At 32.3% G+C, this 22,975-nt stretch overlaps 2 protein-coding genes across 9 annotated transcripts; one reads left to right on the top strand and one right to left on the bottom strand.

Annotated features, from left to right (window-relative positions):
- Positions 1 to 1,155: 1,155 nt before the first annotated feature.
- Positions 1,156 to 12,477, bottom strand: LOC124950995 (gliomedin-like). 5 transcript variants are annotated; one of them, XM_047498650.1, is made up of 16 exons: positions 12,205 to 12,477; positions 9,325 to 9,608; positions 8,115 to 8,252; positions 7,602 to 7,941; positions 7,433 to 7,477; positions 7,046 to 7,171; positions 6,796 to 6,948; positions 6,578 to 6,706; positions 5,716 to 5,897; positions 5,539 to 5,647; positions 5,231 to 5,452; positions 4,948 to 5,165; positions 4,668 to 4,881; positions 3,729 to 3,912; positions 3,539 to 3,641; positions 1,159 to 3,448 (listed from the first exon to the last, which is right to left on the bottom strand). In XM_047498650.1, the coding sequence occupies exons 2-16, from the start codon at positions 9,583 to 9,585 to the stop codon at positions 3,341 to 3,343; spliced, it is 2,532 nt and encodes an 843-aa protein (XP_047354606.1). In that variant the 5' UTR covers positions 9,586 to 9,608; positions 12,205 to 12,477; the 3' UTR covers positions 1,159 to 3,340. The 5 variants fall into 5 exon arrangements, with proteins under 5 accessions (XP_047354608.1, XP_047354605.1, XP_047354606.1 ...); XM_047498651.1 differs by lacking the exon at positions 12,205 to 12,477 and adding an exon at positions 9,703 to 10,363; XM_047498649.1 differs by lacking the exon at positions 12,205 to 12,477 and having other exon boundaries at positions 1,158 to 3,448; positions 9,325 to 10,363.
- A 217-nt stretch (positions 12,478 to 12,694) lies between these two features.
- On the top strand, positions 12,695 to 22,973 carry LOC124950997 (testis-specific serine/threonine-protein kinase 1-like). 4 transcript variants are annotated; one of them, XM_047498657.1, is made up of 6 exons: positions 12,695 to 12,992; positions 19,754 to 19,828; positions 19,887 to 20,057; positions 20,705 to 21,258; positions 21,323 to 21,443; positions 22,090 to 22,972. In XM_047498657.1, exons 1-6 carry the CDS (start codon positions 12,962 to 12,964, stop codon positions 22,116 to 22,118), a joined length of 981 nt encoding a protein of 326 aa, XP_047354613.1. In that variant the 5' UTR covers positions 12,695 to 12,961; the 3' UTR covers positions 22,119 to 22,972. The 4 variants fall into 4 exon arrangements, 3 of the variants coding, with proteins under 3 accessions (XP_047354613.1, XP_047354610.1, XP_047354611.1); XR_007101492.1 differs by lacking the exon at positions 12,695 to 12,992 and adding exons at positions 18,222 to 19,073; positions 21,493 to 21,748 and having other exon boundaries at positions 19,754 to 20,057; positions 21,323 to 21,412; XM_047498654.1 differs by lacking the exon at positions 12,695 to 12,992 and adding an exon at positions 18,007 to 19,073 and having other exon boundaries at positions 19,754 to 20,057; positions 22,090 to 22,973.
- The last annotated feature ends 2 nt before the right edge of the window (positions 22,974 to 22,975 follow it).

The raw sequence follows: 22,975 nt of genomic DNA, 5'->3' as shown, positions 1-22,975 counted from the left end.
TTAGAGCCAGCGCATCACTGAAGAGAATTCCAACCAATATCGATGTCGACCTATCTCATTTTCAACCAGCTACGAATCCTCAATTTCGACTTAAAACGCGGACGAGTGTTTTAGAGCCATCGCAGAACTTCTTAAGTAGTAAGTTAATTTTTAAATCCTTCCAATCACTCAATCATGTCGAGAATGAAAGATCCGAATCGACACAAGTGATTGTAGAATCTAGAATAAATTAATCAATTTTTAGCACAGGATTTTCAGCAATTAATATATCAATTCTCTTTTCTCTCCCTATGCTTTTTCAATTTTTCTTTTCAGAATTGCATTAGATTTGCCTTAGATTTATCAGTTTTCTTCCATGTTTTAGAATAAGGGACGATTCTTCAATTTTTTATTCATTCATTTTTTATTTTTTTTATTAAACGTATTTTATTCATTCAATAGTTATCGAATGTTCTGTAGCAGTGGTTAGGACACGAAGCAAAGAAAAGGCTATATGTCGAAAAGCCCTCGACAAACTATAGCTCAAGAGGGCAACTGTTAGGCTATTGAATTATTTTCGAAAATTCTTGATATTCTTTTGAGAATGACTTTAGTCATATTTTAATTTAACTATATTGTTACTCAAAATGCTGTTATAGTGATGGTTATAAATGTGTAGATTTGAAAAACTGGAACGACGTAATATTCTGTCTACGATCTCATATTGTCAAGCGTACGCGAATACAATTATTTCATATTTTATGCATTTTTATTATTAAAGTGGATTAATAAATTTTTTGCATTTTTTTTTCTAAAGTTCAATTAAATTCATAATTTTATTTTAATAAAATCGAGTTCCATATTAAAGTCATAGCTATGAAACATATGAGATATGGCAATTGTAGGTACCACTGAAACTGCACTATGTATAAAGGTACACATAGAGCAAAGGTGCACACCAAGATGTGTGTCAAGTTTTCTCTTTGTTACGCGTCACGGGAAAAAAATATTAGATTAGGATTTAATCATTTAGGATTATTATTTTCTTTTTCTCTCTTATATTTAAATTAAATTAAATTCAGAATTTTATTTTTCATACATATACATTTTCTTTTCTATAAAATCAAGTTATATTAGAGTCATTAAATTAGGGCTCTGTCTTTCAGTAGGGAATATCGAGCTCAATTTTATTCAACTTTTATACTGGTTTTGTTTGGTGGAACCATTTTCGAAATGTCCACCTCTCGTTCTGAGTTCTATCCTTCTCGGACACGTGCGCGTTCCGGGTTTCTTTTATTCTTTTTCTTTTATTTTCTTTCTTACTAAATTTCTTCTCTCATTATTATTTTCTATATCCTCTTTTCCCTCTTCTTTTCAAATTAAATCATCGAAAAAAGGACCATCGAGGAAAGGATCATCGAGGGAAGGATCATCAGGTGTGGGCCCTTGGGATAGGGCTTTGAGCGAGTTTTCTTCTTTCAGTATGAAAACATCAAGTTGATTCTGATTTTGCTTGGGTAGAACGATCTTCGAGATATCTACCTCTTGTTTTAAGTTACATCGTTATCACGTGCGGGCACATTCCGTCTTTCTTTTCTTCTCTTTCTCTTTTATTCTTTTCCTCTTCTTCTTTTCCAGGCTGAAATCATCGAGGGATAGATTCATCTGCGGGCTGGTGATTACTCGGCGAGAATTCGTTATATCGGCTTGAGTCCAATGTATCTTCAAATGGATCGATTCATCATTAATTTTTACACGCGAATACGGGTAAAATAGGGAGAACACTCACGTACGCGTTGGTGGGCGTAGATATGGATATTCACGAGCACGATTGAAAATTCTACGATAATGGACTTAGTTTGGTTGCTCGATATTTCGAATCGATCGTGTTAGAAAACGATGTAAGTAGCTGCCAATGTTGCGACGGTCCTATTATCCGTAAGCGGAGATTGATCATCCTCTAGATAGCGTTGGAAGCCAAAATTCTCGGTTAGCTCATATCATCCTGGAAACGCGAATTTTCCAGTAGAGTCATCGTTATTTTAACACTTACATGAGTTTTCGCAACCCGATTGAAAGGTTCTACTTGAGGAATTTTGTTTTATTTGGTCGAAAATTCGATTAGATTATATCGTGAACACGGATTTTAGTGTAGAGTCATCGTTAGCTTGTGGGTCTCCAGATGCAGCAACCTCCACGTGGTGAGACCTGGATCGGTACTACTTGCTATATGTAAAAATTTAAATTTAAATTATATAAGGCAAGTACTACCGAGCTAATGGCTGCACATTTCCAAAATCTTCTCTTCAATTGATAAACAGTTTAGATTTAATAGAATTCTAAAATTATTTCTTAGAGAAACGCATTGAAAAATTCTAATTTCTTTATGATTCTTATTTATTCTTATTCGTTCTTGTTTGCTTTTATTTATCCTTTACAGGATATTAATCATTTACAGGATTTTAATCACTACTAAATTTCCTATTGTATTTATTTTCGTCATTATATATCACACGGTTTTTATTTATTCACATATATTCTTATTTATCGAAGCACATAACAATATCATAGTCGAAACGATGAATCTTGCATAATGTTTAATTAATAAATTTGTTAGGAGGGAAAATCAAAAAGCTTCATTTATACTTATTAATTCTTATTTATTCTTATTTATAGATATTTATCCTTTTATTTATTCTTATTAATAAGTATTTATTTTTATTTATAGGTATTTATTATGTTCTGTCCTCGGATGAGATCCTTGAATATAGTCTCGGACAGATTTCTTTCTTTCGGTAGAGAAAAGTTGAGCTCGATTTATGTACTATGATATTTTTGGCGGGTAGTGCGATCATCAAGATGCCTACTCCTCGTTATCAGTTTCTTTATTTCCACGCTTATACGCGTTCTATTGCACCTTGCTTTTTTATTATTCTTTACGGAAAGGCTTTTGGATGGGGTTTTATTCAAAAGGGGCTTTTATGTTTAGATGAGTTTCTTTTTTTTCATTCCTTCTTTCTTCTTCTTTAGGCTCTATTCAAGTGTGTTGTGTACTCATATTGATTTAGATTTTTATACGAGAGTTTGTGGAATCTTTCCGCATTAAATGTAGAAATAAGAAAAATGTCCATTTCTCTCATGTCGGTAAAATATATAGAATATAAATCACGAAAGCACGACTTTGTCGATATCTGTTCGTACAGCGAAAAATGGTTCCCTTAAATACAGTTTATATAGATATTTTAGATGATTCGTGTCTTCCTAATTAGATATTTTTTTATTATTTTGTTATGCTATCAAAATTAGCAAGCTGATATCGATCGAAGATAGTCTATCACAGTTGGTATTTAAAATCAATTTATTAGACATTATCAGTATCTTTGAGTTCATCTTTTAATGTAACATTAATAAGACCTTGATATTTTACAGGATAAGCTAATAGATTTCCTTTATTCCATGTATACAGCTCCTGCAAACAATTTTGTTATCTTCCTAGACACATAATTATAACATCAAAATAGAAAATATCACATCGTTTGTCTAACGAAGCATTACAAACCTTTGTTTTGTGATTATAACTGACAGCTGTAGTTTTATGATATGGATTGGAGAATGACAAATGTACATCTACTGTTGAATTTTTGTATAAATCTAAGGCTAATCTAAAAAAAATATTTATTCAGTAGACCGTTAAAATATATGCAATGTTTTTCTGTGAATCTATATATATATATATTTGAAATACCTACCGAATTTTCATTGTTTCATCCGTTACGCTGTGAACAGCGTATAAAACTCCTCCCGCGATAAACATTTCTCCAAATTTATGGTGATCAATACTGATGTTCCATGCATATTGAAGACTGAGATCAGTAGCACCCACTTTCATCACGACCGTATTATTGGATGGTAATCCATATATTACCCATAAACCTATAAAATTATAATCTCTCTCTATATATATATAATAGAATAGTTAGTATGTATTTATATATATATATATATGTATATATATATATATATATGTATATTACATATTAACTACTAGTATATTATACTAAAATAGTATAGTTTAATCATTATAGTGATAATATAGTAATAATTATATATTTTGATATTATATTTTAATTTTATGTTATATATGAATATAGTGTTTATATATAATATAAATATAGTTTAACTTATATAATTTTTAATATATACAATAATTTTTTTGTAATATAAATTAAACAAATATATATATAATATTTTTTAATTTTATAAAAAAATATTTGAAACATTATAATCGTGTATCGCATGTAAAGTGAAAGATGAATGAATTTTTCAAAATGTGCATGGTACATTATTAAATGCCGATAGACATGGATAGAACGTATAATGAAAGACTTGTAGATATTTATGACGCACGCATATTACGGCTTTCATACACGTGTTTCATAACACGTTATTAGCTGATCTCTATCGGCTTTAGAGTATGTACCATCGACCACAGTCCCGTCCTTTATGTACGCGTGGACCGCAAGCGCATGCAATGCATACTACCTTCGAGGCAAAGCGGCCCGCCGGCTACCAGACGGATAGACGGCTTTTATCAAGTACACATGTTCATCTTTGAAAAGCCATAAGAATCCTTAAGAAAACCCACAGACATACATTTAACGACTTCCCAACCATTTAAATCGTCATACCATTTTCGTCAACGTTGAAGTCCACGTAATTAAAATTATGATTAGGAGTGTAAAGATAGTTGTTAGTATTAACGTATAAACCAGGTAGTTGCAATTCGCATGTTGAAAAAAATATATCACATCCTTGACCATGGTAAAGATCGAATCGAAATATCGACGATCGATTTTTAGGATTGTAGAAAAATGATCCGTTGTATATTATATGTCCGTTTCCCTATAACACGCGTATGTACGGTATCACAAATTTATATTGAAACGACTTATTATATCGATTACCAACCTGAAATGGATATGGTAATTCGATTTTTTGTGGTGTCTTATTTTTAAAATGTTCTTTCGATTTAAATTCCAATATATAAGACGTTTCATTTTTTCGTGTAATCCAATGCTTATCCGAAATTCCATCGAACCTTGGAGATGGATCGTGCATCCAACTACCATAATGATCGTCCATAGTTCCCTTCAACACTGGCTTACCTACTGCTTCTATTACACCATCTATTTGCATACGATGTATAAGTAATATATTAGATTAGATAATAGCATAATGAAAAACCACTTGCCTACTAATCTTGACGGCAATCCTGTGAAATTAACGTTTCTTAAAGGCTGAACATTTACGTAGCCGTCTATATCGGTATATAGACATTTCATGATAGGACATGTAGGGCAAGTTTCTTGGGGTGGACATAGTTCTTCCAAATCGATATTCTGTGGCATAGGTTCTCCATAAACTACATGTTGTTGCTTATTTAATTTAAATCTATCCATATTTTTCATATCGTCTAACGATAAAGAATAAAAACGTACATTTCATTATAAGTAACTAAATAAATAAATAAATAAATAAATACTGATATATTGGACCGACCATCGATTATAAGAGAACCTTTCGTAACATCGATATCATTTTTTACAACACAGTGATAGGTACCGTGATCATTTGGTAGAACTCGAAGGATTTTCAAACGCATTTTAAACTGTAATAAAAATCCATCCCTTTTAAGTTTTTACATTTATAAATGATGATCATTTTTATCAAAACTACCTTGTAATCTCTTCTTTCGTAAATTTCCATACGATATTTGTCAGATATTTTCAAACGTCGACCATCGACGCGTTCCCAATGAACTGTTGGCTCCGGGAATGCCTCGACTTCACATTCTAAGATAGCTGTACTCTGACTTCGCACGAGGACCAATTGATTACGTATTCGGATAAAAGGTGGAACTATAAATACAGTGAATTTTTGAAGAAATAAAATAAAAAATAATTAAACAATAATTTCCTAAAGAATTCAATTTTTAAAGTTATATGTCTGTCTCTTGCTGACTTTAGTTCTTTGTTAGATAAAAAAATAGCTATAAAATTAGCTATAAAATTTTGGCTAATTTAGAATATTGACTGTAACTTCTTAATAAATTCTATTTTATCAATACTAAGTAATAAAAAAGAATTACTGTGTATTTGATAAATCAGTTGATCAATCTTATTGTATATTCTTATACTTAGATGACAGTAAAGACAAATTGAATCAATAGGATGGTGTATACAGATTACTATTACATATTTGTATTCACAACACGTGCACGTTTATAGGAAGTGTGTTCGCTATACAGGATATATAAGCAGGTGTATACATATGCATGGAATCGATAACATACATATATATATATATATATATAATTTAGCTTCTAATAGAATAATCATTTAAATGTATAATGTTTTACATTGATTTTGCAAATATCAGTAATCTAATTAATGATGTTGCAACTTTTTATCTATCTAATAGTTCAAAATGTAAATAGAACTTTATGATATTTTAACAAATAAATTATTACTTTTATTAATATAATAATAAATGTGATTGTAAAACTTTACCATTAGTAAAACTTTATGAATGTACTTACATCTAACTTGAAGTTTAAACTTTTTAGATGCTCGAGGAGGTATTCCATTGTCTGCAACGCACGTATATTCACCCATGTGTTCCCTATTCACTACGCTTATATTAAATGTGTTGCCTATTACGGAAGTCACTGTGTAACGCAAGATATGCTATTATTTCATTGCTACAAATAATTTGTTTATATTAAGAAATATATATACTACTATTCGATTATCTTACCATGCCAAGATCCTAGAGGTATAACGGTACCATCTGTCTTAGACCATTGAACAACAGGTGGTGGTCTTCCACTCGTTGCACATCTCAATCTTACATTACTCCCTTCTCTTAAAGTAATCAATTCAGTTCCATTTCGTGATATCAAATTATCTTCTTATAAAGTTACATGTACATATGAAAGGGAGAAAAAGAAAGAGATAAAATTTATAATTCGAAATCTCTTCATTAGAAATGAAGACGAAGAAGCTACCTAAAATAGACGGTGGAATTAACAAATCATTAACATTGTAATCATTCATATGAACTTTCCAAGCAGATATTCCAGGCTTTCCATCTTGTCCAGATGTTCCTGGTCGTCCTGGTGGACCAAATTCTCCTAAAACGTGTTAAAGATACGTCACTTTTTTTTTATCATCAAGTACACGTTTAACAAAATCTTTTCAAATTAATTGAGTATACTTCAACAGGATAGAAGTCTAACGAGATAAAATAAGTCCCTTTTTACAGACATTCGTCAAGAGCAGATACTTCAAGGAACCAGTAATAGTAATATTAAAGGTACGATAACTGTGCTTCTCTTAAACGAATTTTTAAGATACTCTCATAAGTACAAAGACCTATTCAACGCGTAACTTACCACGCGGTCCCGGTGGCCCTTGAGGACCTGGTTGACCTGGTCTGCCTAAAAAGGTTCAGAAAATTAAACGAGATGGTAGTAATAATAGAGAATATTTTTCAAGTAGCCAGATCTTCGAGTCTAAGAATAAAAAAAAGAAAAAGAAAAGAACGAATAAAAAAGATCGTACCATCGGTTCCATTTCTTCCAGGAAATCCTGGTATACCATCCTCTCCTGATTTACCATTTAATCCAGGAAGTCCATCGAGACCACTACGTCCAGGTATACCATCCAAACCTGGCTCACCTGGAATACCATCTCTTCCGTCTATACCAGGTGGTCCTATTTCACCTTTAGGTCCTCTGATTCCAGGAAGTCCTGCTAATCCTGGAGGTCCTTCTGGTCCAGGTGTACCTGGTACACCAGGAAGACCAGGTAAACCAGGTGGTCCAGGATTTCCAGGTGAGCCAGGAAGACCAGGTGGACAATATTTTGTCGATGAACGACAGAAGTTTTCTATCGCATCGAACTGAAACATATTTAACAAAAGATTTTTCATTTAAATTTAATTTAAAAAGAATTAAATTTATTTAAAAAGAAAAAGAAAAAAAAAGGAAGACACAAATGATTTAGATTTAAAACAAAGCATTTTGTTTTTGCAAAACCTTTGCTAATACATGCCGCCGTTGCAAGCTAACTGACCTGTATACGAGTATCGGCATTTAACCAAACCCAATCTTGGCCGCCAGGAGCAGTCGGGGAAGATGAAGAGCCTGATAATGCAATCGGTGGCGCGGTTACCTTTTTCGATTCCTTCGCAAGCTCTTTATCCTCTCGAATCTGATACAAGGAGCAGAATTGCGATTATACCGGTATTTTTAATCAGATTAAATCCTTCGTCGAACGAGCCGTCACGGACGAAAGTTGCTTCTTGAACAACGGCTAAAATAATGTATGTATGTATGTATATGTGTATATGTATATATTATATATATATATATACACATATGTACATCATACACATACATACGTACTGTACGTGCTTCTGTACGTACGTTTAAGAAAGAATGTGTGTGTATCTATATATGTAGCTTGGCTTCGATAGAAAATCTTTAAATGAATGTCACTGTATTGGAAAACCTAGTTTGCAGTAAATAAGCATCCGTTCGTCTTTTGTGATACGAAAAAAAAAGCAAAGAACAAAAACAGAATTTTTCCAAAAGGACACGAAAATACAAGCTTTTAATTCTTGCTCGACAATACTCGTAATATTTTTATCTGAGCTAACAATACAAATGAAGAGTAGATATGTACGCTTATATTTGGTACGTAAGCCGTCGATTTAAATGAAAATTTGAAATCATATTACGGCAAGTAAATATTAATTTGCTGTTACTAAATTCTCCAATAGAGTTTTGTATGTATAGAAATAATGAATGTGTCGGTGACAGCTTGCCTCGAATCGAAGCTCGAACGTCTACATGATTTCAATTCGTGCCTCGTGCAAAAGCAAAGCCTTTTATAACATTTTCTAAAAGTTTAAACATCGTTCGAGCATGAAGAAAAGCGATGCTTTTATTCGTACATATATTTTTATTATTTATCGCAAAGCTGCTGAGAATTATTTATTTCGATATTCTAATCTTTTTTTTTTTTTTTTTTTTTTTTTACATAATTTATTTTTTCTTTCTTTTCTATTCTTTTCTTTTCATTTTCTTTTTGCAGACAACCGAAATCAGATTTGTTTCACGAGCATAACGATTAAACGTTTTCAACGTAGTACTCGAGAGAATGTTCAATTCCATCCAAAATCACGTTCTGAGTATTCCATTAATTCGCTACTTTGCGATGGCTAGTTTAATTAGGATTATCGACGTTCTGTTTGTACATTATCAAACGAAGACTCACGTACCCTGGATATGTCAGAAACCGCATTGTCTCCTGTTGTTGGTAACGCGCTGCTTCGCCTTCGTCGAATAAACTTTTCATTTTCCTGAGATCTCTCACACTCTCCACTTCGTATTATTCGAAGCTCACTTTCTACACTAACTACGTACGTGTAGAGGTATACCGAGGTAAAGAATTGCAAGAAAAATTGTGCGAGAATGAGATAAAGTAAAATACGTGGCTGTAACATCCCGTTATCTAACTTTACCGTATTTTTCCCATTCATGATTAATTTTATTTCTTTTATTCCTACGAAAAATGGCATCATTGTTTTTAGATTAATGTATTGTCTAGTTTTATTTTATTAGAAGGTGAAAAACGGAAACGTTAAAAGAATCCTTACTTCTTAATAGTGATATTTCTTCTTTCTTTTCTTTTTGTCTTTCCTTCTATTATCTTATATTTTTCCGCTAGTTCTTCTTTTTCTTTTCCTTTTTTTCTTTTTTTAATTCTTTTTTGAATTCTACTGATCGCGCAGAAACGTATTTAAGTAAAATGGAATTTCGCTTATCCATGATTCAATTAACTACTTTCTTTTTTATTTATCTCTCTCCTTCTCTCTTTCTCTCTCTTTCTCTTTCTTTCTCTCTCTCTACCTATCTATCTCTCCCTCTCTGTTTCTCTCTCATAGTAAGCTTCCATTATCTAAACTTTCCCGACTGTTACTAAGCTTCGTTATGAAAATATTAAGTTCTTCCAAGAAGTTTTTTCGCTATAACGCAAGATCGATAAGTCACAGACAAGTTTCGATATCTCCATCCTATAACCCCTCCCCCGACTTCACTCAATATTTATTTTTAATGAGCTACCGTTGCCACCGCCGTCGTCGATGTCGCTTGTGAAACAAAAAATTTCGAAGGAGTTTATCTTTCGTTCAGTAAGTGAAAACTTTCTCGACCCACACCAAAGAAGTTTCGATCTAAACGCAAGTGTTATAAAAGAAAGAGCGAGAAATAGAAAAAGACAGAGTACTCTCAACTTATATCATCTCACTAGATCATTATCGTCTTTTTTACTCCTTTATCTTACGAATTTTTAACTTATATATGTATATATATATATATATATATATATATATATATATATCGTTAACAAAATAATATTACGAATATTTCTTTATATAATTCTACTGTTTCAATGAATTCTGTAATATATAATTGATCATTAATAAAATAATATTATAAAAATGCGAGTAATCAAATATTTTCTTTTCCCTTTGTTAATTTTATTTTCATTTAATTTCAAATTACCATAAATAAAATTACATATTTGAACGTATTATTAATATATACTCATAAAGACAAAAGAATTTATCAGAATAAAGTAATATCAGTTGACGTTACCAGTATAGTTTTTTGGTTGGACGAATTTGAATTAATTCCGGCTGGCCGATTTCCAACAATAAAGCAAATCCGAGTGCAAAGGGTCAGAAAAAGGAGGGACACGTTTAACGCGTGGATAATCCTATGAATATTTCCCGCGGTTGATTTTTCACCGTGCCAAGGATCAAAGGCTTAACGAGTCCCATTCTCCAGAATCTATTCTCTACGAAAGAGGAGAAAGAGAGAGAGAGAGAGAGAGAGAGAGAGAGAGAGAGAGAGAGAAAGAACGGAGAGAAGAAGAGTAAAAAAAATAAAGAAATATTTCTTCGATCTAAAAATCTAGATGATTTCTTTCGAATTTTCTAAAATAAATACGCAAAATATTTCTAAAAATTTACGAGGAAGAGAAAGACATTTCTTCGATTAAAATATCTGTTGTCAGACCTCTTCGAATTTTGTAAAAAATAAAACACTAAATATTTTTAATAATTTATAAAAAAGAGAGATATAGATAAATAGATGAGATAAATAAAGAGACATTCCTTCGATATAAATATTCTCTTTCGAATTCTCAAAAAGAAAAAAGTAAAACGCATAAATTCTAACGATTTATTGAAAAGGAAAGAAATATTTCTAATAATTAATGAAAAATAGGCAGACAGATAGATACATGACTGAGAGAGAGAGAGAGAGAGAGAGAGAAAAAGAATATAAAGAAGCATTTCTTAATCATTTAAAAATCTTGATATCTTTCGAATTTTCAAATAGTATCACGCAAATTGCTTTTAATGATTTACGTTTTTAATTCATACAATGATTTCATCTTTCTCTTTCTTTCTCTCTCTCTCCCTCTCTCTCTCTCTCTCTCTCTCTCTCTTTCTCTCTCTCTCTCTTTGTCTCTTTCTTTCTTTTCTTTCAAGAGTATTACTGGGCACCCCTTGGTATGATTTTTATAACGCGATAAATCTCACGGTATAATCGCGAATATGTAAATTAGCAGTGGCTACGAATTTGCATAGGGATCTTCGTGCTTACACTTGACTCTCTCTCCCCCCCTCTCTCTCTCTCTTTCTCTATCTATCACTCTATCTCTCTCTTTCTCTCTCTTTTTCGACGAGATCGCGTTAAAGATATTCGTACGATTCGATCGAAGCCGGTAGTTTATTGCAGTCGAGAAGACTCGCGGTTCTCCGCGACTTATGTGTGTGTGTGTGTGTGTGTATATATATATATATGTATATATATATATATATATATATTGTATATATATATATATATATAATAGGGGGAGCAGAGCTCCGTAGATCTGGGTCGATTGATTGATCGTCACGACGACGGAATTGAATTCTCGGTTGTCGTTTATACTCTTCCGTCGACTCTCGTCGTTACTTCTCGTCAACATGATTGACAAAAAAGAAGAACTTGAACGGGAAAATTAGAAAAAACAAAGATCCCATCGAAGGAATCACCGAGTTTAATCGTTTCCGTTTCTTCCATAGTCATAATTTGAATTTAAACTTTACCTTCGCGTAAAACTCGCGCGGGAAAAAAAGGCAAATTCAAAAGATTCCTCGAAGACCAATTAATTCCATTCAAGATTCTTGTTGATCATCGATCGTTTCGTTTCATACAAATGATCTATTATATTCTATCACTTTTGATTTACTTGATCGTTTCACTTCACTATTTTTTTTACACACACACACACAGACACAAACACGCGCGCGCGCGCGCGCGCGATTACAAACACACAAACGCGCACACGTATACGTATAAAAAGTAATGTAAAAATTAAAAAATGTATAAGTTTGTGAATGGACGAAAAATGAAATGAAAAAAATCGTTCTTTTATTTTCTCTCTTTCTCTCTATTAACACGACAATAGAAAAAAAAAACTGAGAGAAAGAGAGAGAGAAAGATAGAGAGAGAAAGAGAAAGAGAGAGGGGTAGAGAGAGAGAGAGAGAAAGAGAGATAAAGAAATAAAGAGATAGATGAAGAGATAAAGAGAAAGAAATCAGGATTTATCTGTAAGGGAGCACGCACGAGCAACACGACTGTCCAAGATAATCGTTCTAACGTAAACTGACGTCCAGCGGTGGCTTCATTGACGACGGCGCAGGCGCGTCGCTATTCTTGCATTGTATACATCCGTTTACACGGGCGTGCATGCACAGGGTTTGGAATATACGAGAGAGTGGATAACTTTCTTTACTCGTGTGTGGGAGCTTGCAAGCCTTGTTTCGTAGGAGCTTTAAAGTGCACTTCGAGGGGAGGGTTTTATGACAGTGGCGGGAGTACAGCGCGCGTTAAGTGCGTATTTCTATCCTGAAGATAAACCATTCCTTTAAATCGCTTCTATGTACTTCGAGGAAGCAACCATTTCCTATATAGTTAGATGTACAACCCTGTTATTCATCTTTCTTTCTCTTTATACCCCTCTCCCTCCCTCTTTCTCTCTCTCTCTCTCTCTCTCTCTCTCTCTTTATCTCTCTTTTTCTCTCTGCTTCTCTCTCTCTCTCTCTCTCTCTCTCTCTCTCTCTCTCTTTCTCTTTCTGTTATCTTTACATCTTCTACTTTTTTTATATAACAAATCAGATTGGATCCTTCGGACCAGTCGTCTCGTTGTTTTCCTTTTATACAGAAGTTCGTCATAAAACTCTGTGACATACTTCTCGAACGTGTGTATGTGTATTGTACATAAAGTACAGCGCGTAATAATTTTTTCACGTTCAGTATACGATCTAACCAAGATTGTTAACTCCTTTTTCCTTTTTCTTTTTTCCTTTTTTCTTTTTTCTTTTTTCTTTGTTTTTTTTTTTCCTTAGACTCGTCTTTACGATACTCGTAAAATTGTTGGAAGAATTTGATAGGTCCGATTCGTTATTTTTTCCGTAAGAGAAAAGAAATAAAATAAAGAAAATGATAAGAAAAAAGAACAAAAAAGAAACATCGAAAATGTAAATTAAAAAAGGCGTTTTTAATCGGTAGCCTTTTGCCACGAGATCGGAACGAGAACGATTTTAATATCGCAAATGTCGAAAGCAAATTCCAAGCCATGGGAAAGGTACGTTTCCGTCATGGATGGTAATCCTTTTAACGAATCCTTTGAGCCTTATCGAATATTTCTCCAAACTCTTTTTTTCTTGTGAAAGACGTGGCGATAAAGTTACCATGTCGATATCCATCGGTTTTCTATAGTTTCACATTCCATTTCTTCTTTTTCTTCTCATTCCTCTTCTCACTCCTTAAGAGAAACAATTGCTCGAAAAGGAATTCTTCGTCAAGATCGAGATAAGTTTGAGATGAATAGGATCTCGATGGGAGGTCGTTAATTTTCGATGAATAAATCCGTTCTATAAGGACGAGTCTTTGAAAGACGCGCAACCAACTTCTTGGATCGAGGAAGTTTAGAAGGAAGGAAGGAGAATTTATATTTTACCTTTGAAAAATCTAAAAGAAAAAGTTTATTTGTATCAACGATGATGTTTAAAAGATAAATCACAACGAATGTAATCTGACTGTATTTCTTTCTTTCTTTCTTTCCTTCCTTCTTTCTTTCTTTCTTTCTTTCTTTCTTCCTTTATTTCTTTCTTTCTTTCTTTCTTCTTTTCTTCTTTTATCTTTTCTCCTTTTCTTCCTTATTCTAAGCTTCGTTCGATGAATGGACGTACCAAGAGTATTGTCATCGAGAAACTGTGAACAGTAGAAACGGAGATGAGAATTCAGGCCGTTTGCGGTCTACTAAAGATTTACAGAAAGCGCTTAGAGACATTAGAGTGATGTATTATACATTATATATATAGATATATCTTTATCTATCTATATTGTATATATATTTAGATATATATATATATATATATATATATATGTATATATATACATATATATATCTGAATGTATATATCAAAGACCTTGCAAGCTAGCTTTCCTATCTTTCTTTTTTCATTCTGCTACCTTTTTATACATCTATATACCTACATATATATATATATATATATATATATATATAAAAGTACGATTAACGTCGATCCATTTTGTTTCTCTTAAACCAGATGCAACTCTACAGAAATGATCTTTTTTTTGTCAGTTCGACCTAAGCGTCTTGCTTTAATAAAAATTCCAAGGTAAATGGCAGGTAGATCGATAAAACGTCCATCATTCAGTATTGCGCATAGAAGACATTTTTACGTCGGACTATCTTCGTTAACTACATCGTAAAGCTATTTTAACCACTCTCTCTCTCTCTCTCTCTCTCTCTCTCTCTCTCTCTCTCTCTCTCTCTCTCTCTCTCTTTATCTTACTCCCTTACATTTCATAGTTTTACAAAAAAAAAAAAAAAAAAAAAAAAAGAAAAAAAAGCAAAACGAAAGTACATTCCATTCATTCGGTATAAATCGGTAACATTAATGCGTTTGGTTTATTGCTCTCTGAGCTGTGGTCGAGATAACGAGAGTAAACTCGTTTCTACAATGTTAACTCTACATGGTCCTATCCCAAACTGGACGAATCTGTCTGCTTCTACGTAACAAAGCGTTTTAATCAGGATAGTGTGTTTTCCCTAAATTAACCTTAATATGGCATTTTAATGACAATACCATTTTACCGTTTGACGATACATACATATACATATACATATATGGATGATGTCTCATTTTAAATGATACGATCAAATATCTCCGATTCTATTGGTTTTATAAGCAAATATTTCAAATAAAATTTCAAATAAAAATTTTCTGAGGGAATAGTAATATTTATTTCAACTATTTTATAGACGGCATTTCATAAATGACATTTGTTGTCAAGATATGAAAGTTATAACAATTTTTTCTAATGGAAATCGATATTTTAAACTTAATAAAAGTTATAGAGAATATCGATATATATTCTACGAGTATCTATAGTATACTTTTCAATAATCATCATTATTTCATCGAATTATATAGGCGATAATTAAAAAATAATAATGTCGGATTCGAATTGAAAACGAAAAGCTCAAAAGGAATAAATACAGAAATAAATAAATAAATAAATGTATTATTAACGAATTAATTAATAAAAAAGAAGATAGAATGGGTCAACAAATATCCAACGAATACATTTACACGTATCATTTAACACGATATATTATACGTGATGATGAATTATCCTTTATGAATCTATTTTCACGACATAAACGATCCCATAGTTTCTGCGATAAACGATATCGAGTTCGTTATACGCATTTACTCGCATTGGAAAGGTTACGATCATTATATTGAAATATGCAACATCGTTAGTAAAGGAATTGTTTGTTCAAATATGACAAAAATATTATACGTCTATTAAAGGAGGAATATATATTCGTATTTTGAATGTTGATTTATTTAATAATAAGAAATTATTAGAATCAAAAATAAAAAAAAGGATATATAAGTATACAAGTTGACGGTATATACAGGGTAGACCAAATGTTTCCAGATTTGTCTTATCTAGAATTTAAAAAAAAAAACTTGGTTTAAAAAGTCTCGAAAAAAAGTCTAATTGATTTGAAAAAAATTACCAAGAAACTTTTATCTTACCTTATACAAGTCGGAAACCGATGGATGATAAAATGCCGCATTTGAATTATATTATACAAAAAAGCTGTAGTGATAGAAGAAGTGGTAAGGGAAATCAGATGGTCCATAAAAGAGAAAAGCGCAGGCGGCTCGTATTCATTTTTCTGTCAGACGTCAGCATAGAAATAGATATCTGGTAATTTTTATTTTTTCTTAATTTTCATGTAATTTTCATGGAATTATGGAATAAAGAAAGAAAAAAAAAAAAAGAAAGAAAAAAATCTATATCATTGACTATATCGTAGAAATTAACTTTTTAATTATATATATCAAATCTTAAGAACGATCAAATCCATAAAATGTCCTTCGCGTCGAAAATATGAAATAATATTAAAATCGAAACATTTTATATCAACGATTTGACATAAAAATATCATACGTCGATCGTAGGTAAAAATTGAAACATCGAATAGTATCGTTCGTTTTTTGAAATGTAAACATTCGTTTAGAAATTCAATAATTCATTTGCAATGAGTTTAAATCGTCGACGTCAATGAATCACGGCTTAGGATTGTTATTTATTATATTCGATCTTTCTTTAAGAATTTCGATATACCGTTCTTATGTGATCGAGCTATTAAAGTATTGTATTATAAATTTTAAGTTTAAAAGAAGGAGCAGAATGATAACGTTAAAGTATCGAGCAAGTATTGCTTTCGTAAAAAGTTTCGGTAGATAGTGTAATCCGAGAAGCGATCTAAAGTAATCGATAGTGCGATAAAAAGGTAGGGTTCAAATTTTTATCGAGATAAAGAAAGAGTAACAGAGAGAGAGAGAGAGAGAGAGAGAGAGAGAGAGAGAGAGAAATTGAGAGGAACATCTTTTAATGGTAAAATAAATAGATCCCCTTACATGGCATCGACAACAATAAAGAAAACTAAATTAAAAAGAGATGAAAAAAGATATTGAGTAAGAGAAATGGATGAAAGTTCGTGCATATAGACTAATATGAAGAACATAAGAGAAATAAATAGAGAGGAGGAGAGAGAGAGAGAGAGAGAGAGAGAGAGAGAGAGAGAGAATAGCAAGAAGGTATAACACACATAGCATCATCCATAAAACAGCGGAACGCGGACGCTTTGAGTCCAGCGGCCCTTCATGAATCGTGCTCGAGGTGACAGAGCCCTTCCCGTTGTCAAACCCGCATGGGATGAGATGAGGATTATGCTCGCACTCGACTCAGGGTGTACACGATTACCTTTGAGTGCCTGCACCGTAGTTTCGTCGCATGGCAACGCGTATTCGACCGCGGTTAAGACCTAGATTTTAACACGCAGTCGTTGTAATCCAAAATTACACGCTTACTTCGGTAAACTTTGCGCCCTCCGTTTTACACCTATTAGTCTTACATATGAATTTAAAATGAAGATATACACTGTCGATACAAAATTATTTTTTTTTCTTTTTTCCTTTTTTAATGATTGACTTTCTCCCTCTCTCTCTCTCTCTCTCCTCATCTCTCTCTCCTCATCTCTCTCTCCCTCTCTCTCTTTCTCTCTCTCTCTCTGTTTCTCTCTCTGGTATAGTTTCCTTTTTCCTTTATTGCAGCATCAGATTTTTCAAATTTGTCAATATTTATATCGACAATATTTACTTTATATGACATTGTAGTATTAAATTTTGATTTATAAATCTATCAAAATTCGAAGATTATTTTAGAATAAATAAAGAGAAATATTCGAGAAAATTTATTGCAAAGATGTATCATACGAAAAGTTCGATTAAATGTAAAATATATAAATATTTCACATTTGCATATAGTAACTAAAATGAAAGCGCGGTAGTCATTAAATATAGCAGTCGTAGTCTAGTTATTAATATGAAGACAATAGGGAAAAGACGATAAATGAAAAGCCATGTAAGAGCTTTCCTAAGCTGTTTCAGCGTTCATTGTCAATCTCGTATCTCGACGTTAAGCAGTTCCTTTATGGGAGCGTGTATATATTCTTTACAAAAGCTCACGGAGTTATGCTCTCGTGAAAAGATTCTTTTGCGGTAATTAATAAGTTTCTATGAAAAGAGTGATTTTCTTTTTCAACTGAGCTATAGAATTTTGCTTTAGAAATTTACTTGGAAGTTTACCAATTCGTTGAATGACGAAGCGTCCGTTTTATGGTTTTAACTTGAACGAGAATCTCTGGCAGTGACATATTCGTTATTAATTTAATCATTTCTCTTTTGGAAAAGTACTCTCTCTCTCTCACTCTCCTCATTCTCCACAGGGCATTGTCTATTTCAATCGATTTAAACGTAAAGAGCATATTGTTGGTTACGTTAGCGACAAAAAGTGATCTATTTTTTGACGATGGAACTATATTGGATTTTTTATTTGATAGAATATGACGGTTATCCGGACATTCCATCAACTTGTTACATCTTGCTTCGGCCAGTCCAATTTGATGAATGCGAAAAATCAACATTCGATATATATATGTTTGAACGATGCTGTTATATATATTAAATTCGATATCGACTTTTCGTATTTTATGAACGTAGCAAGCCATGAAATATTATTTCCTCTCATGGATTTATTAACATATAACCTCTTGTAAATAGACAAACATTATCAAGTTATACGTTTCAATACATGCTATATAAACTAACATGAGTTCGTCAGAGGCCTAAAATAGCATAACCAGTTTCTAGTTAATTATGATAACGGAGCAGGTACGATGCCGTCCCTTATTCGTCAAGTCTCATGTCAGATCTGAAACAATCAAGGTCCGAGGAAGCCGTTTTATTAGAACGTGGCTATAAATTAACGAAAAAGATCGGCGAAGGTTCTTATGCTAAGGTCATATTAAAAATCGTATCTGCAAGTTGTTGTTGTTGTTATTATTGTTTAAAGGGAGAAAAGCAAAATCATCAAATATCCTCTTATTTACATGTGAATTGAGAAAAAGAAATTTTAATGAGGATTCAACAATAATATAAAGTTATATTTAAATATAATTAAAAAAAAATAAATAAATAAAAAAATAAAAATGAAAAGAAAAGATAAAAGTTTGGATACAGGTTTGTTTTTCTCATGAGAGAGAACGTCGTATAATCTTGATGTAAATTAACTTTAGAATGAAAAAGGTTCATCGAACACAATCGTCGATTTTTCACCGTGAAAATCGATGAAGTTGGTTCGCTGCATATGACGTCAAAGAACAATCACGCGAACGCGATGATTAAACGTTTCGGTAAACGAATTTATTGCGATCGTATGATGGAATGGAGTTTATTTTGAGAAAAACATGAAAGCTCGTTTGTCGCAACACGAGTGAACTTTTAAATTTATTCCGGTTACTCGTTATTTTTTCTTTTTTTTTTTCTTTTTTCTTTTTAATGGGCTAGAATTTATTTTATTTTATTTTATTTTATTTTATTTTATTCTATTTTATTTTTATTTTACTTTTAAAGCTTACTTTGTAATCAAGAAACGAACAATTTATCATATATTTGACATTCTTCGCAAATCTTATTCAGGTTTACCAAGCCGAATACAAATCGCAGTATCGTTCGGTAAAGGATTGCACGTTGGCCTGCAAGATCATCGACACGGTAAAGGCACCGAAGGATTTTGTTCGTAAATTTTTACCACGAGAACTTGACATTTTAGTTAAACTCAACCATCCACATGTGGTACACATACATAGCATCTTTCAAAGACGTATGAAATATTTCATATTCATGCGTTACGCCGAGAACGGTGACCTTCTCGACTTTATCCTGAAGAACGGAGCAGTATCAGAGAACCAAGCTCGCATATGGCTTCGACAACTGGCTCTTGGTACATATACATATCTGTACATACATATATAGAGATGAATGTATATAGATAATATTCTATAACTTTTTAATCCAACGATAGCCCACAAATTCTCCGAGAATTCTCTTTGAAATCACGCTTGATCCTTTAAAAAGATTATATCTATCTGTAAATATATAAATGATATAAAAAAAAAAAATAAAAAAATAAAGAAAAAAAATAAATAAATAAATACGAATTTTCAAAGAAGAATTTTTGAACAAATAAAAACGATAGATAAACGTTTATAATCAATATCCATTGAGAGTACCAAACAGAACGCGCAAATAACGATGTACTCGACAATTCAATTATTGAGAAACACTAACGAGCGATTACGTTCTGTTCTATATAATTTTTATCAATCGATATTCTCTCTCTCTCTCTATCTCTCTCTCTCTCTCTCTCTCTCTCTCTCTCTCTCTCTCTCTCTCTCTCTCTCTCTCTCTCTCTCTCTCTCTCTCTCTTTCTTTTTCTCTCTTTCTCTCTATCTATCTATCTATTTATCTCTCTTTTTTTTGCCCCCAGAAATTTTTCGTTTAAAACTAAACGATGTATCTATCGTATGTGTATCTAAACGTTGTAATAATATTCATAAACTCCATTTCACTGTTCTCTTTTTTTTCTAGGTATTCAATATCTCCATGAAATGGAAATTGCACATCGTGATCTAAAATGTGAAAACGTTCTTCTAACAATAAATTACAATGTAAAGCTAGCCGATTTTGGATTCTCACGATACATGATTGATAATCGCGGTAAACGTGTACTCAGTGATACATACTGTGGTTCCTTATCATATGCCGCACCAGAAGTTTTACGTGGTGCTCCTTACAATCCAAAATTTTCTGACATTTGGTCGCTGGGTGTGATTCTCTATATCATTTTGAACAAGGCCATGCCTTTCGACGAAACCAATATAAAGATACTCTATGAACAACAGATATCGCGTAAATGGAAATTTCGACGAAAAATTGACGAAACCATAAGCGAAAATGCAAAGGTAATTATAACGAATCTTTTGGAACCGGATGTAAAAAAGCGTTGGCAAATTGATCAGATATTGTATAGCGATTGGATAGCAATGGATCCAAGATTATTGATTTTGACACCGATTGAACAAAGTGCTCTCAATTATGCGATTGAGGAACGTAAGAAAAACGAAGAGAAACTTTCGAAAAAGGTGAATTTTAAAAAGTTGAAAATTTGTTTGTATAGAATATAATTGATATTTTATTTTCATGTAGAAATCATCAAAGATCGAAAAGAAAAACGAAAAGCCGGAAAATGTAAACGAAACTATCGGGCAAGTCACTATTTTGAAGGATGCTACAAAGGTATCAACGTCATTGTTAAAAATGGCACAACGTACGTTTCATAAAGTATTTATCGGAATTTTTTCTCATTTCCTTTCTAGGCTACAGTATCCACTATTTTACCTACCGGTCTTCTTAAAGAACTCGAAGCATAATCAAATATCGTGGTATATACGTTGGAACATGTTTCCTTGATTACATAATACATATCCCAGTACCTCCGCATTTTCTACTTTTGTAATCCAACGCATTTGAATAAAATTAATACGACTTAATTGCAATATCCACGTTTTATGTTATAACACAGTTAAAGTATCCGCTTACTTGAAGTAAGCTGTCGGAACAACAGAGAACTAAGTATGCAATTAAATTAGAAATACGATATCGGAGAAATGTGTATTACGTATCCAATGTGAAATTGTTTTGAACAACGAGTTTCTAATAATTGGAAAACGATTAAAGTTAGAATGCAAATGCTTTTCATTGTAAATTTTGTCTTCCTTCCGAAATTGAAACGATCGATTCGTAACTTCATTTGTCATGATTTTTTGTTGGAACAATGCATTTAAGAGAAATCATAGAATAGACATATATATAGATAAAGATGAATTATATTAAATAGGAAGAATTATAATACATATATATACTGATAAAAATAACTGACAGGATAACTCAATGATTCTATTCCACTTTCATAGCTGGCCGAGATCTAGTAAAAGAACATTAACTCAAAGGGAAACGCATTTACGTTATGTAGAGGTAATTATGGGTCGTGTGGGCTTTCGAGTTCCACATTTTGTTTGAAAGTTCGTTATTTCGTTGCCCATGAACCTTCTCGTGTAACGAAGTAGTATCTTTTCGTGTAAGGGTAAAAGGTGTTTCCACATAAAGTTGTATCGTAGCGTGCGACGTATACATCAGAGTAGAAGACTGCTGTAGTAGTGGCGAGTTAACTTGGCATCGCGTAGTCGTCCTCCGTAATGAGAGCCTTCGTAACGTCCTAACGTTATCCGGAAATTAACGTCGCTCGAATCTCAGTCTTGCCAGGAAACGTGGAACACTTTCGACGTTCGAAACACCGAAGATATGAACACCCTTGATAACTTTACCTTTCTTAAAAGAAAGAAAAAAAAAAGAAAGTAAGAATAAAAAAAGAATATATGAAATTAAAGCAAATAATCATAGATATTCAAAAGACGATAAATAACATTTCTTTGAAACTTCAAATAAATAAATATCACATGTCGACGAATTGATAAAATCAAATATAAATCATGATTGTACTTTTATATCGTTGTAGAAACCTTTGTCCACGAGTTGTCGAATAAACGTTGAAAAATTCTTTTGTCTATTTTTTCTTTTTTTTGCTCTCTTTTTCTTTTTTCTTTTTTTCTTCTTTTTTTTTGGAAAATATATCGAAACGCAAAGTACAACTTGGAAACCGTTCAATAAAAGAAGAGGAAGACTTTATAATATAAAGAATTCCCAGGAGATGACTGATAACTGTTCGACTTCATCTACGAATAAAGGACAAATTCAACTGAAACGTTGATAAAGCAAAGAAAAATATCATATTACTCTTCT

This window comes from Vespa velutina, chromosome 8 (genome assembly GCF_912470025.1).
Source record: "Vespa velutina chromosome 8, iVesVel2.1, whole genome shotgun sequence".
NCBI lineage: Eukaryota > Metazoa > Arthropoda > Insecta > Hymenoptera > Vespidae > Vespa > Vespa velutina.
This window is presented reverse-complemented; position numbering and strand designations above follow the sequence as displayed.